Consider the following 13,427-nt stretch of genomic DNA (forward strand, 5'->3'; position numbering starts at 1 on the left):
TCATATATCAAAAAGGCTTAACAAAAGATGGGAATAAATCTTCAGGAGAGAGAAAGGCCTAAAATAATAAACAGAAAAGAAGCAACAACACAATCTTCCCTGAGCTTCCTCTCTAACCAGAAACTGGAGGAAAAAATGTATATACATTTTGACAAAAACAGAATTAAAGACAAAAATCAGTCAAGGCAAATCAATCATAAAGATCTTCTTTATCAGATCTACTGTGTCCATCTCCTCTCATGTAAATCTTCCCAAACTCAACACAATGATGAACACATGAGGTCCAGGTGACAACATGGAAATACATTTCAATATTTATTCAATGCTTGATCATTTGTCAGAGTCGTGTCAAAGAGACCTGGAGTATCAACAACAGTTACTGATCGACCATCAACTTCACCAACTCTCTTTTCACAAACTGTAGTGACTGAATCTAGTCTTAATTCACTGACAAACTCATCTCTTCCCAGAATGCTGTTTCCTGTTGCACTCTTCCCATTTCCTGTCTTCCCGATCAGAGCAATCCTCAGACACTCCTGATCATCTTGTTCATCTTCAGCACCTGAAAATCACAGCGGTAGAAAGAAAACTTAGTGAAATGAAGCTCCGAACTTTAACTCAGAAAAAAACTCAGAAAAAAAAACCCATCGTTACTTGCAATAATAATAATGATAATTAAAGCTGCAAGCAGCATTTATCAGGGTTCAAGCATTTTAAGGCCTTTAAGCAAATAAGGCAATTTACTAATGAAATATGTGGTTTTTAAAGCTTTTTAACAGTTATAGCGCCACCTATGGTCCGATCTCAAATCTATAACCCTGTTATAGCTACCCAAAGGGTAAATTAACAATTACAATAGGGTTTCAGCACTGAAGTGCTTGAATCCCTAATAATAATTATAATAATACTCAGAGTCCTGCACGGGTCTGATTTTGTAAATCCGCACCAGCCCGTACCCGCAGTGCTTCAAACCGCATCCGACCCGTTATATGTCAACAGCACTAGGGGTGCACGATTCAGAAAATGTCACGATTCGATTCGATTTCGATTTTTAGGCTCAAGAATCGATTCAAAATCGATTTTCGATTCAAAAACGATTCTCGATTCAAAAAAACGATTCACAGTATGTAAGAATGATACATATGATAAGAATGATACTCCCCTCCCCTCCACTCCCTTCCCTATTAATTCCTTAGTTTACTTAGGTAATTAAGTAGCCTACTTTTTTTTAAAAAATTACACACAAAAAAAAAAAATTTAAAACAGTTGTATGCTAAGAATTTTAAACTAATATAACTTCAAAACATACAAGTAGCAAATAATAAAGAGGAGCATAGAAACATAAACAAACAAATAGTGCTTTCAGTAGCCTATTTAAGATTATCTGAACGTTTTCCATTCAAGAATTGTGAGTGATTTTTCTTCATCTTTACTGTTGTTTTTTACTATGACATCATAGACTGCGGGAGATCTATTAAGCTGCATTCACGCACAGATCTCTTTTGAAATACAAGTAAAGTGTTTTTTCCTGTCTGTTTAATCGCTTAAGACTGGCTGTGTTTACGTTAATTTTGCACAAGTATACACGGAGTCGCACAGCCGCGTGCGCGAGCAGTCTACACAAACAAAGCGCGCGTCAGCAGCATTTGAAATTGAAAGCAGCCTTCTGTTAGTTAAGTTCATATTTTAAATATAAAAGTCCACTGCAATCCAAACCACATAAATGATGACTTCGTAGAGCATTTGTAAGGAAAATACCGAAAGGCGAGACAGCACGCTTCAAGTGTAACGTAACATCAAACAAAGTGCGCGTCTCTCACAACGCATCCTGCAATGACGCCGGTGAATGTCCTCGTAATTCGCCTCAACCTTTACGAACTTATGAAAGATTATTTTACGGAAAGTTTGATTGGTGTATGTATGTGTGTGAGGAATTGGAAGAAAGCAGATAACGGGTGTTTCTAAAGCAAACTCAGCGTCATCGCATATCTGGTTAAAAACTAAGTTCAGAATCGATTCTGAAGTTCTCAGAATCGATTCAGAATCGTTGGAGAGAGAATCGCGATGCATCGATGAATCGATTTTTTCTCCCACCCCTAAACAGCACTAATTAAAATCCACACCCGACCCGCTTAAAATAGAACCGACACCCGACCCGCACCCGAAATAAAATCAGTTTAGCCAATCACATTATAGACACAATTACAAAAATGTTTATTGCCAGGTCATACAGAAGTTATAACGACAAGAATTAACACAAGGACAACTTCAGCCGAAGCTGTCAAAAGGCCGGTAACTTACATGAAGAACATAACGGTACCACAAAACGGAGTAGCCTAACAGACACGGCTACAACACTATATCTGGCACGCAATATCGTCTAGCCTACATCTGACAATTTTGCGTGGGCACAAATAAACTGATGTGGATTTTAAACTAGATGTACCGCATGGCGGTACAAAATATGACCGCCGCTCAGGCCTGCACTGGCTTTCCACAAAAATAAATGACGTGGAGCAATTTGGCTGTATTGCGTGTTTATGTATATGCAGATCACTCTGCCACCCCCGCTAGTCAGCAAACAAACTTAGTTTCTCAAACAATATATGTATTTGACTGTTCTTACCTCTGTAAACATAATGTTGACTTCTTTGCAGCGGATGACTTGTGAAGTGTGCACTTACGAGAGCGAGCAGAAAGGAAGAGCAGTTCCGTTTTTTGGCCACAGGTGTCAGTAGCGAGTTTAAATTTCAGAAAAACGCATATAGCCTCTTTAAAAAACCAAGACTCATTGCTGTGAATTTAAATACTTGAAGTGATCAGAGTTGAAGATATAAGAATCACAACATTACTGCTCAAGTCCCAATTCGCATACTATCCGTCCTAAATAGTATGCGAAACTAGAATTAGTACGTCCCAAATCGTAGTATGTTGAAACGAGTGTTCCAAAGATACCCGGATGGTCTACTATTTCCGGTTAGAATTCGAAGTGCAGATCAATGCACACTCTAACGGGTGATGTGTAAACGATGTAAACCTGGCAGTCGGATGCAGCAGTGGAGATGCGCCCTCAGTTTTTAAGTGTAAGAATTCAGTTTAACCCTAATAAAAGTTATATTTTATTGTCTCGTAATATTAATGGGTTTATGTTGTGCCAAAAAAGTACCATTTATCTTGTAGGGTCCGATGAAGATACTGAGCGCCTCATTGCAGGCTACAAAACAATAAATAAAAAGGCTCTAATACAGTGTCATTCAAGTGTCTTTTTTATGTATTTATTTTGATGTTTCTGTCTGACTTATTTGTAGTAATACTGTGGCTGTACAAATGTTAACTTTATCAGTCCAACCAAAGAAACATGGTTAATACACTTTTACTATAGTAAAAGCATGGTTCATTTTCATCGGGGTATTTTTAAGTATTATACATAAGTATAAGATTAAGTATAAAATACGTTAAACGATACTTTACACTTTAAACTTTAAATATTTTAGCTCAGAAAATAAGTAGCTTTCGTTACACAGTACACACATTTGCACATGAACGTCAGAACCAGCCGCCTCACGACCTGCGTCTGGTTGATCTACGACGACGCCCTGCTTCACTCCTCAAATTGTAAATGTATTGTGGAAAAAAAAAAAAAAGATGGGAATAGTAAATAAAATGATATTGGACAAGAATGAATGAAATGTAAAATGTTTTGTTAACAGTCGAGGTGTGTGTGCGTAACCAGGCAACCACGTTCAAGTTCACGTTGCATGACGTCATCGAAGTATGTCCCAGAACGTGCATACTCTTTTGCTACACACTCAAAAGTATGTACTTTTTCCTCACAAAAAAAGTACATTCTTTTAGGTCATAGTATAGGCGAATTGGTACCCAGCATACATCTTTAAATGATTCAGTTTGCCACCATGTGGTTGGGGAATATACTGCAGTTAATTGCAGTTTCAGTGCACAGATACACAAGTAGTTCAAAATACTGTTCAAAATATCTGTAAAAATATAACAGGTTGACTCTTTCCTCTTTAGTTAGATTTAGTAGAGCATGAACTCAGCAAGCCTTAAATCAAAGCTCCACAGTAAAACAAAAGCTACTGTTTTACTTTTAACAACCTGTACTATGTACAACCTGACGACCTAAGTTCAGTAAAAGCTGTGTTCACATTGACTTATAAGATATTGTACAACCACATACTAAACAAAAGCTAGCAACATTAGCTTGACTTAGATCACAAACAACCTTTTTGTTTGAGAGAGTTAAAATAACCTATTAAGTACCAGAAAAGTATCTAAACATTTAGAAATACAAAATTGGCCACTAATAACTTACAGATTATGGCATCTCCAAGCTTCCCAAAGATATAAGGGGACTGAGTGAGGAATGTCAACACCTGACCTCCGGACATTTTCTCACACCGCTTGTAACAAACTTTTTTCCTGCTGCGTCAGCACATCACAACAGAGCGCCGAGAAGAACACGCGTTATAATCCATGAAGAAGAACCCAAAAGAAACACTAAAGGAGATACTGACCCCAAGTGGGAAAATAAAGAAATGCACCAGCGAACTAATACAATACTATAGAACATAGAGGGACAGAATAGTGTGTGTTTGTGTGTGTGTGTGTGTGTCTGTGCATGTGGATTTGTATGTGTGTGTGTCTGTGGCTCTTTGCGTGTGGATGTCAGTGTGTGTGCATGCTTGCGTTTGTTTGTATTCCTGCATGTGTGTGTGTGACAGTATCATCCTAAACCAGCAACCCTTCGCTCAACAGCACCATCTACAGGCCAATGAGTGTACAGTCACTAAATGTGCACATAAATGAATTTATTTTATACCCCCCCCATGGATGAAATTCTACGAAACTTAGCATACCCCCAGAGGATGTCAAGTTAATCATACACATGAAATATGGTGCAGTTCTGAACATCTCCACTGAAGATAGGGGCGATTAAAGCTGAATAATATTGCATTTTCATTTTTTATGGGAGGGGCGCAAATCACAAATGAGTGATTATGGGCTAGGTTGATGTGGGCCCTTAAGAACAACATACCATAAAAATTTCTTCATCCTCGGTGCCACGGTTCAAGTAGTTATTTAGGAAAAACTGCATTTTTTGGGTTTGGGGGGGCCCAGCGCGGGGGGGGAGTGGCCCCCGGGGACCAAACGAAATTTTTCCGTAAAAGTCTAGTGGGGCTACATGCCCACCAAATTTCATGTTCCCCGGTGTTTCAGTGTCCCTGGTATCGTTGACGGAAAATTCAGTAGATTGACGAAAAAAAAAAAAAAAAAAAACTTTGACAATCCCTATATGACCGCTTTCGCTAGCTACGCTAGCGGCGGTCATAATTATTTTATCAACTTGAAATACAGGAATATTTTTGTAAATGTGTTCCTATAAATATTTTTGCATGTTTGCATGTGATTGTTTTAAACCCGTGTTTAGACCCGTGTTTCCCCCGTGTCCGATCCGACCCACACCCGTATCCGACACAGTTGGATATTTTTCACCCGTTTGAGTAATATTTGCGATATATATTTACCCGTCGGGTACCCGAACCCATGCAGGACTCTAATAATAATAAACCCAATGGATGGATACTAGAGCTGGGCCAAAAAATATTGATTTCTCGATATTAATCTATTGTCCTTTTTTCGAACAGATATCGAATCTTAAATCCCAATAATCGATTAGTCATCTTGTTTTCAGTTGATAAATGAATGAAACATTGTAGCACATATTCCATCCAATAAATCGCAATAATCTTTGTGCTTTGTTACTATTGATATTAAACAAAGTCTCAGATTTCAAATTGCATTTTCTTACGAAATTCAAAAACAAATAGCGTTTTGGCGCTGTGGCGAGAGATCGCTCTGGCTCAGCTCTAGAGAAGCACATGATCTTCTCTTCCGCCTTAATAACACCAGTTACAGTGCCAAATAAACATGAATGAGCATCTGAAAGTGTGTTAAAAGATAGAGTACAACTTATCGAAATCCGTATCATGTGACATGGAATCGCTCAATCAGTGTTTCAACCGTGGAAAGACATCATGTAATGCAACATTTACCTCTGAAAAACCATATCCAGTGACCATAAACTCGTCAGTCAGCTAGAAAAATTAACTCTAGAGAGGAGCATTTTGCTAAATATATGCACCATATTATATATTCATAATGCATGTTTGAATAAAGCTGGCAAGTTTTTATGACAGCCACCATTTAAATGTTTTTATTTCATATAACTTTATTATTATAAAAATAAATAAAACTATAATTTAAGTGTTTGTATACAAATAAGTTCATTTCTACCTTCAATATCATAGTAGGCTAATGAAGCCTAGTAGGCTACAACTGACTCCATAGTTTACAGCATTAGTTAAGAGATTTGTGTTCCGCATTATCTTCCACCTCCCTCTCCTCTTCACCTCTCTGTTCCACATTCTCTTCCACCTCATTCTCCTCTTCACCTCTGTTCCATTTCCACCTCCCTCTCCTCTTCACCTCTCTGTTCCTTTTCCACCTCCCTCTCCTCTTCACCTCTCTGTTCCTTTTCCACCTCCCTCTCCTCTTCACCTCTCTGTTCCTTTTCCACCTCCCTCTCCTCTTCACCTCTGTTCCATTTCCACCTCCCTCTCCTCTTCACCTCTCTGTTCCTTTTCCACCTCCCTCTCCTCTTCACCTCTCTGTTCCTTTTCCACCTCCCTCTCCTCCTCACCTCTGTTCCTTTTCCACCTCCCTCTCCTCTTCACCTCTCTGTTCCTTTTCCACCTCCCTCTCCTCTTCACCTCTGTTCCTTTTCCACCTCCCTCTCCTCTTCACCTCTCTGTTCCTTTTCCACCTCCCTCTCCTCTTCACCTCTGTTCCATTTCCACCTCCCTCTCCTCTTCACCTCTCTGTTCCATTTCCACCTCCCTATCCTCTTCACCTCTCTGTTCCTTTTCCACCTCCCTCTCCTCCTCACCTCTGTTCCTTATCCACCTCCCTCTCCTCTTCACCTCTCTGTTCCTTTTCCACCTCCCTCTCCTCTTCACCTCTGTTCCTTTTCCACCTCCCTCTCCTCTTCACCTCTCTGTTCCTTTTCCACCTCCCTCTCCTCTTCACCTCTCTGTTCCTTTTCCACCTCCCTCTCCTCTTCACTTCTGTTCCATTTCCACCTCCCTCTCCTCTTCACCTCTCTGTTCCATTTCCACCTCCCTCTCCTCTTCACCTCTCTGTTCCTTTTCCACTTCCCTCTCCTCTTCACCTCTCTGTTCCTTTTCCACCTCCCTCTCCTCCTCACCTCTGTTCCATTTCCACCTCCCTCTCCTCCTCACCTCTCTGTTCCACATTCTCTTCCACCTCATTCTCCTCTTCACCTCTGTTCCTTTTCCACCTCCCTCTCCTCTTCACCTCTCTGTTCCTTTTCCACCTCCCTCTCCTCCTCACCTCTGTTCCATTTCCACCTCCCTCTCCTCTTCACCTCTCTGTTCCTTTTCCACCTCCCTCTCCTCTTCACCTCTGTTCCATTTCCACCTCCCTCTCCTCTTCACCTCTCTGTTCCTTTTCCACCTCCCTCTCCTCTTCACCTCTGTTCCTTTTCCACCTCCCTCTCCTCTTCACCTCTCTGTTCCTTTTCCACCTCCCTCTCCTCTTCACCTCTCTGTTCCTTTTCCACCTCCCTCTCCTCCTCACCTCTGTTCCATTTCCACCTCCCTCTCCTCTTCACCTCTCTGTTCCTTTTCCACCTCCCTCTCCTCCTCACCTCTGTTCCATTTCCACCTCCCTCTCCTCTTCACCTATCTGTTCCTTTTCCACCTCCCTCTCCTCTTCACCTCTCTGTTCCTTTTCCACCTCCCTCTCCTCCTCACCTCTGTTCCATTTCCTCCTCCCTCTCCTCCTCACCTCTGTTCCATTTCCACCTCCCTCTCCTCTTCACCTCTCTGTTCCTTTTCCACCTCCCTATCCTCCTCACCTCTGTTCCATTTCCACCTCCCTCTCCTCCTCACCTCTGTTCCATTTCCTCCTCCCTCTCCTCCTCACCTCTCTGTTCCATTTCCTCCTCCCTCTCCTCCTCACCTCTGTTCCATTTCCACCTCCCTCCCCTCCTCACCTCTGTTCCTTTTCCACCTCCCTCTCCTCCTCACCTCTGTTCCATTTCCTCCTCCCTCTCCTCTTCACCTGTTCCTTTTCCACCTCCCTCTCCTCTTCACCTCTCTGTTCCTTTTCCACCTCCCTCTCCTCTTCACCTCTCTGTTCCATTTCCTCCTCCCTCTCCTCTTCACCTCTGTTCCTTTTCCACCTCCCTCTCCTCTTCACCTCTCTGTTCCTTTTCCACCTCCCTCTCCTCCTCACCTCTGTTCCATTTCCTCCTCCCTCTCATCTTCACCTCTCTGTTCCTTTTCCTCCTCCCTCTCCTCTTCACCTCTGTTCCTTTTCCACCTCCCTTTCCTCTTCACCTCTGCTCCATTTCCTCCTCCCTCTCCTCTTCACCTCTGTTCCTTTTCCACCTCTCTGTTCCATTTCCTCCTCCCTCTCCTCTTCACCTGTTCCTTTTCCACCTCCCTCTCCTCTTCACCTGTTCCTTTTCCACCTCCCTCTCCTCTTCACCTCTGTTCCATTTCCTCCTCCCTCTCCTCTTTACCTCTCTGTTCCACATTCTCTTCCACCTCCCTCTCCTCTTCACCTCTGTTCCATTTCCACCTCATTCTCTTCACCTCTGTTCCATTTCCACCTCCCTCTCCTCTTCACCTCTGTTCCATTTCCTCCTCCCTCTCCTCTTCACCTCTGTTCCATTTCCTCCTCCCTCTCCTCTTCACCTCTGTTCCACATTCTCTTCCACCTCCCTCTCCTCTTCACCTCTGTTCCATTTCCACCTCCCTCTCCTCTTCACCTCTGTTCCATTTCCACCTCTCTCTCCTCTTCACCTCTGTTCCATTTCCACCTCCCTCTCCTCTTCACCTCTGTTCCACCTCATTCTCCTCTTCACCTCTGTTCCATTTCCACCTCTCTCTCCTCTTCACCTCTGTTCCATTTCCACCTCCCTCTCCTCTTCACCTCTGTTCCACCTCATTCTCCTCTTCACCTCTGTTCCATTTCCACCTCCCTCTCCTCTTCACCTCTCTGTTCCACATTCTCTTCCACCTCCCTCTCCTCTTCACCTCTGTTCCACATTCTCTTCTACCTCCCTCACCTCTTCACCTCTCTGTTCCTTTTCCACAAAAGCATTTTGTCTGCACTATTTTTTAACCAAAAAGGACACAGTAAATAGTCGTTACACTACATGTTGCGGCAATCCGCCCGTTGCCACGCCTCTCGTTTCACGGGAATGAACGGCAGGTGAAGTTTGTTGTCAATCAGCGTGGCGCGCACCTTGGGTTTGAAATGGTGCTCGCACTGCTCTTTTCATTGTGTACTGTGAGCAGCGTGGACGCAGTGGGAACGTTGGGTCAAAGATTTGATTTTAAACTGCACGGGATCATTTGATTCTGAAGAGACTGCCGGTAAATCTAAACGTTTACATTTGCGTGTGGTGGCTTTGTGTGGATGTGCATGTTATGGACTTAGATATTTATTATTGTTATTTTGGTATCTGTGATTAGGTTAGTGTTTAAATTGTTGAGCCCAAATGCCTAGCAGTGTTAACAGTTATTTTAAAGTATATTATCAAGAAATTATTCACATATTCAATTTGCTAAAATTAATGTTCTGTCTGAAATTCACTGTCTAGAAATGTGTAATCAATTCACTTGCTAGAATATTTATTATGGTAAACATGGTTAAATTCCCTACTAATGAAATACAAATCTAGTGATTAAAAGCTAATTCTTACTTATTTGCTATGGTGTAGAATAGTATTAGTAAAAAGAAATAGTATTATGCTAATGCTTACCAAATTAAATCTGTGTTAATTATGTACGATGTGAAATTGTGGTGGTTTAATTCATGACCATTGCTGTAAATATTTACACTGCTTTGTGTGTGGTTTTAAAGGTTTTTCACCTACTGGAACATACAATAAATTGAGAAAAGGCAACTTAAGTCTCATTCTTGTGAGTGGAACCCAGTGTTCAATTCAGAAGTAAAGAACCCCTGTCAAGTGGGGGACCCGTGCAGCTTAGGAGACTTGACACTACATCCTCATGCATCACTTTCTGCCAGGATTTTTACGTGCTTTTCCAAATCACTGAAGTGACCTCGACATCCGGGTATTCCGGTTGTTGGTTGAACACAAGTTAACAGATATCAATCAACAAAGTGTCCTGTGCTCACCCCACACCGGCTATAGGTGGAGAGGAGAGATTTGGCTATAGGGTGATGTGTGGCTAACTTACACAGAAGAGCTTTGCTGCTCAGCACGTGAAAATAAACTACTTACCGTGATCTCAGACTGTGTTTAAGTGGTTTCTCCAGTGTGGACCTTCATGTGTAGCTTTAGGCGACTTTTAATACAGAAACTTTTCCCACACTGATCACACGCGTACAGCTTCTCTCCAGTGTGGATGCTCTCATGTGTTTTCAGAGCTGATGATCGACTGAATCTCTTGTCACAGTGTGAACACTTGTAAGGTTTTTCTCCAGTGTGGATCATCTCATGTGATTTCAGATTTGATGGCTGACTGAATCTCTTGTCACAGTGTGAACACTTGTAAGGTTTTTCTCCAGTGTGCATCTTCTCATGTGATTTCAGATTTGATGGCTGACTAAATCTCTTGTCACAGTGTGAACACTTGTAAGGTTTTTCTCCAGTGTGCATCTTCTCATGTGTTTTCAGATTTGATGGCTGACTAAATCTCTTGTCACAGTGTGAACACTTGTAAGGTTTTTCTCCAGTGTGGATCCTCTCATGTGTTTTCAGATGTGGTGAATGACTGAATCTCTTGTCACAGTGTGAACACTTGTAAGGTTTTTCTCCAGTGTGGATCCTCTCATGTGTTTTCAGATGTGCTGACAGACTGAATCTCTTGTCACAGTGTGAACACTTATAAGGTTTTTCTCCAGTGTGTATTCTCTGGTGCAGTTTTAAACTGTGTGCTGTAGTAAAAGTCTTCTCACACTCAAAGCACACGTACTCTCTCACACCAGTGTGAATTTTCTGATGTGCGTGTAAATATGACAGAAGTGAAAAACTTTTTCCACACACAGAACATAAATGTGGCTTTTCCTTAGTATGAACTCTCAGGTGTGCCTTCAGGACTGATGTACTAGGAAATGTTTTGCCGCAGTGATCACATGAGAACGGCTTCTCTCCGGTGTGGATCCTCATGTGTTGATTACGACTTGATATGTGTGTGAAACTCTTCCCACACTGATCACATGAGAACGGCTTCTCTCCACTGTGGATCCTCGTGTGACACTCAAGACTTTGTTTGGTTGTGTAACTCTTTCCACACTGAGTGCAGGTGAAAGATTTCTTGGCTCTTCTTTCCTTTAAAAATGTCAGTTCTTCACTCTCCTCCACTTCACTCAGTTCTTCACTCTCCTCCTCCACTTCAATCAGTTCTTCACTCTCCTCCTCCACTTCAATCAGTTCTTCACTCTCCTCCTTCACTTCACTCAGTTCTTCACTCTCCTCCTTCACTTCCATCAGGTCTGACATGAAAGACAAAAATATTAAATTTAATTTTCAGTACATCAAAATAATTAACCGAGAGAAATATAAAGTGAAAGGACATGAAAGTGAGCCTTGATGTAATGGTAGAAAGTAGACAACTGCTATAAAATATTATGATAATTTGATGCCTTTTTATAAATTGATTATATGTCCTTGAAACTTTCCATGATTGTGAAGGTGGAAAAGGTGGCGTCAAAAGGCAAGTGAATGGTTTCGAATTGATCATTTGCATTTGCCTATTATTATCTGTCTACAGAAAAATGAAAGGAATTGCCAAAATCTGTAATTGTTTCAATACTTTTAGAGGGGACTGTATATGTTTGACACCTAAGATGAATATGAGGGAAAAGATCAACATTTCAGCTTTTATTTCCAGGTATTTACATTTGGATCTGATACACAACTTAGTCAAGTCAAGTTTATTTATATAGCGCTTTTCACAATACAGATTGTATCAAAGCAGCTTCACAGTATTAAATTAAAATAATACATCAATGCTTGTTTCTAGTGGAAAATATCCACGTTTGATAATGCTGATCAATAGAATTATTGATTGATTAATTAAATGAAATATCCCAAATATCCCCAACTGAGCAAGCCAAAGGCAACAGTGGCAAGGAACTGAAAAACTCCATCAGGTGACCTAATGGAGAAAAAAAAACCTTAGGAGAACCCAGGCTCAGTCGGGGGCCAGTTCTCCTCTGGTGTTTATGAACTAGAGGTCAGATTTAACTGTAAGATTAAAAGTATTATATGAATGCCTGGCTGAAGAGATGCGTCTTTAATCTAGTTTTAAACTGGGAGAGCGAGGCTGAGCAACTAACAGTATCAGGAAGACTATTCCAGAGTTTAGGAGCTAAATGTGAAAATGCTCTCCCTCCTTTGGTGGATCTGGATATCATAGGTATGACCAAAAGCCTTGAATTTAGTGATCTTAAAGAGCGTGATGGATTATAGGGCGATAGAAGATCCGTTAAATAGACTGGAGCTAAGCCATTTAGGGCTTTATAAGTCAGTAGCAATACCTTGTAATTAATACAGAACTTTATAGGTAACCAATGTAGTGATGATAAAATTGGTGTTATAGGATCATATTTTCTTGATCTAGTAAGAACTCTAGCGGCTGCATTTTGGACTAACTGTAGCTTGTTTATTGAGGATGCAGGACAACCGGCTAATAAAGCATTACAGTAATCTAGTCTCGAGGTCATGAATGCATGAACTAACTTTTCTGCATCAGAAACGTCTCAGGTTACGACTGTAACCTATGTTCCCTGAGAACAGGGAACGAGACACTACGTCAGAATGACGCAATGGGGAACGTCTCAGGCGTGACAGGTGTCTGAAATCAAATATCAACTCACGTCAATCATGTTGACCGGCGACAGCCCGTGAATCATCAGCTTGATTGATTAACGCGCGACCTGGATGTATAAAGGGGAGCCTTGCACACAAGACAACATCCTATCGTCTGAAGGGACTGTTGCAGGCAGGCCCCGAGGCATGGCAGAAAGACGTAGTGTCTCGTTCCCTGTTCTCAGGGAACATAGGTTACAGTCGTAACCTGAGACATTCCCTTTCGAAAGGGAACTCTACACTACGTCAGAATGCCGCAATGGGGAACGATATACCAACGCCACCATGCTAAGGGGAGTGCATGCCCTCAGGTCACACTGTGCTGTCAGTGACAGCATTCCCTACGGTCATAGCCCAAGCTAAATGATACCACAGAAAAACCTCCGCAGATTTAAAGGAAGGTCTACCTGGGCCAGCTCAAAGGCCTAGGACCACAATTCAAAAACTAGAAAGGGTCCCTTCTAGGGAATGTGGC

General features: G+C 41.7%; 1 protein-coding gene across 1 annotated transcript; it reads right to left on the bottom strand.

Annotated features, from left to right (window-relative positions):
- Positions 1–11,581, bottom strand: LOC311082425 (uncharacterized protein; the record flags this gene model as incomplete). The annotated part of the gene is made up of 2 exons (XM_084113250.1): positions 1–562; positions 10,361–11,581. The coding sequence occupies one exon, from the start codon at positions 11,579–11,581 to the stop codon at positions 10,379–10,381; it is 1,203 nt and encodes a 400-aa protein (XP_083969376.1). The 3' UTR covers positions 1–562; positions 10,361–10,378.
- Between the last annotated feature and the right edge of the window lie 1,846 nt (positions 11,582–13,427).

This window comes from Abramis brama, assembly GCF_963993115.1.
Source record: "Abramis brama genome assembly, chromosome: 1".
Classification (NCBI taxonomy): domain Eukaryota; kingdom Metazoa; phylum Chordata; class Actinopteri; order Cypriniformes; family Leuciscidae; genus Abramis; species Abramis brama.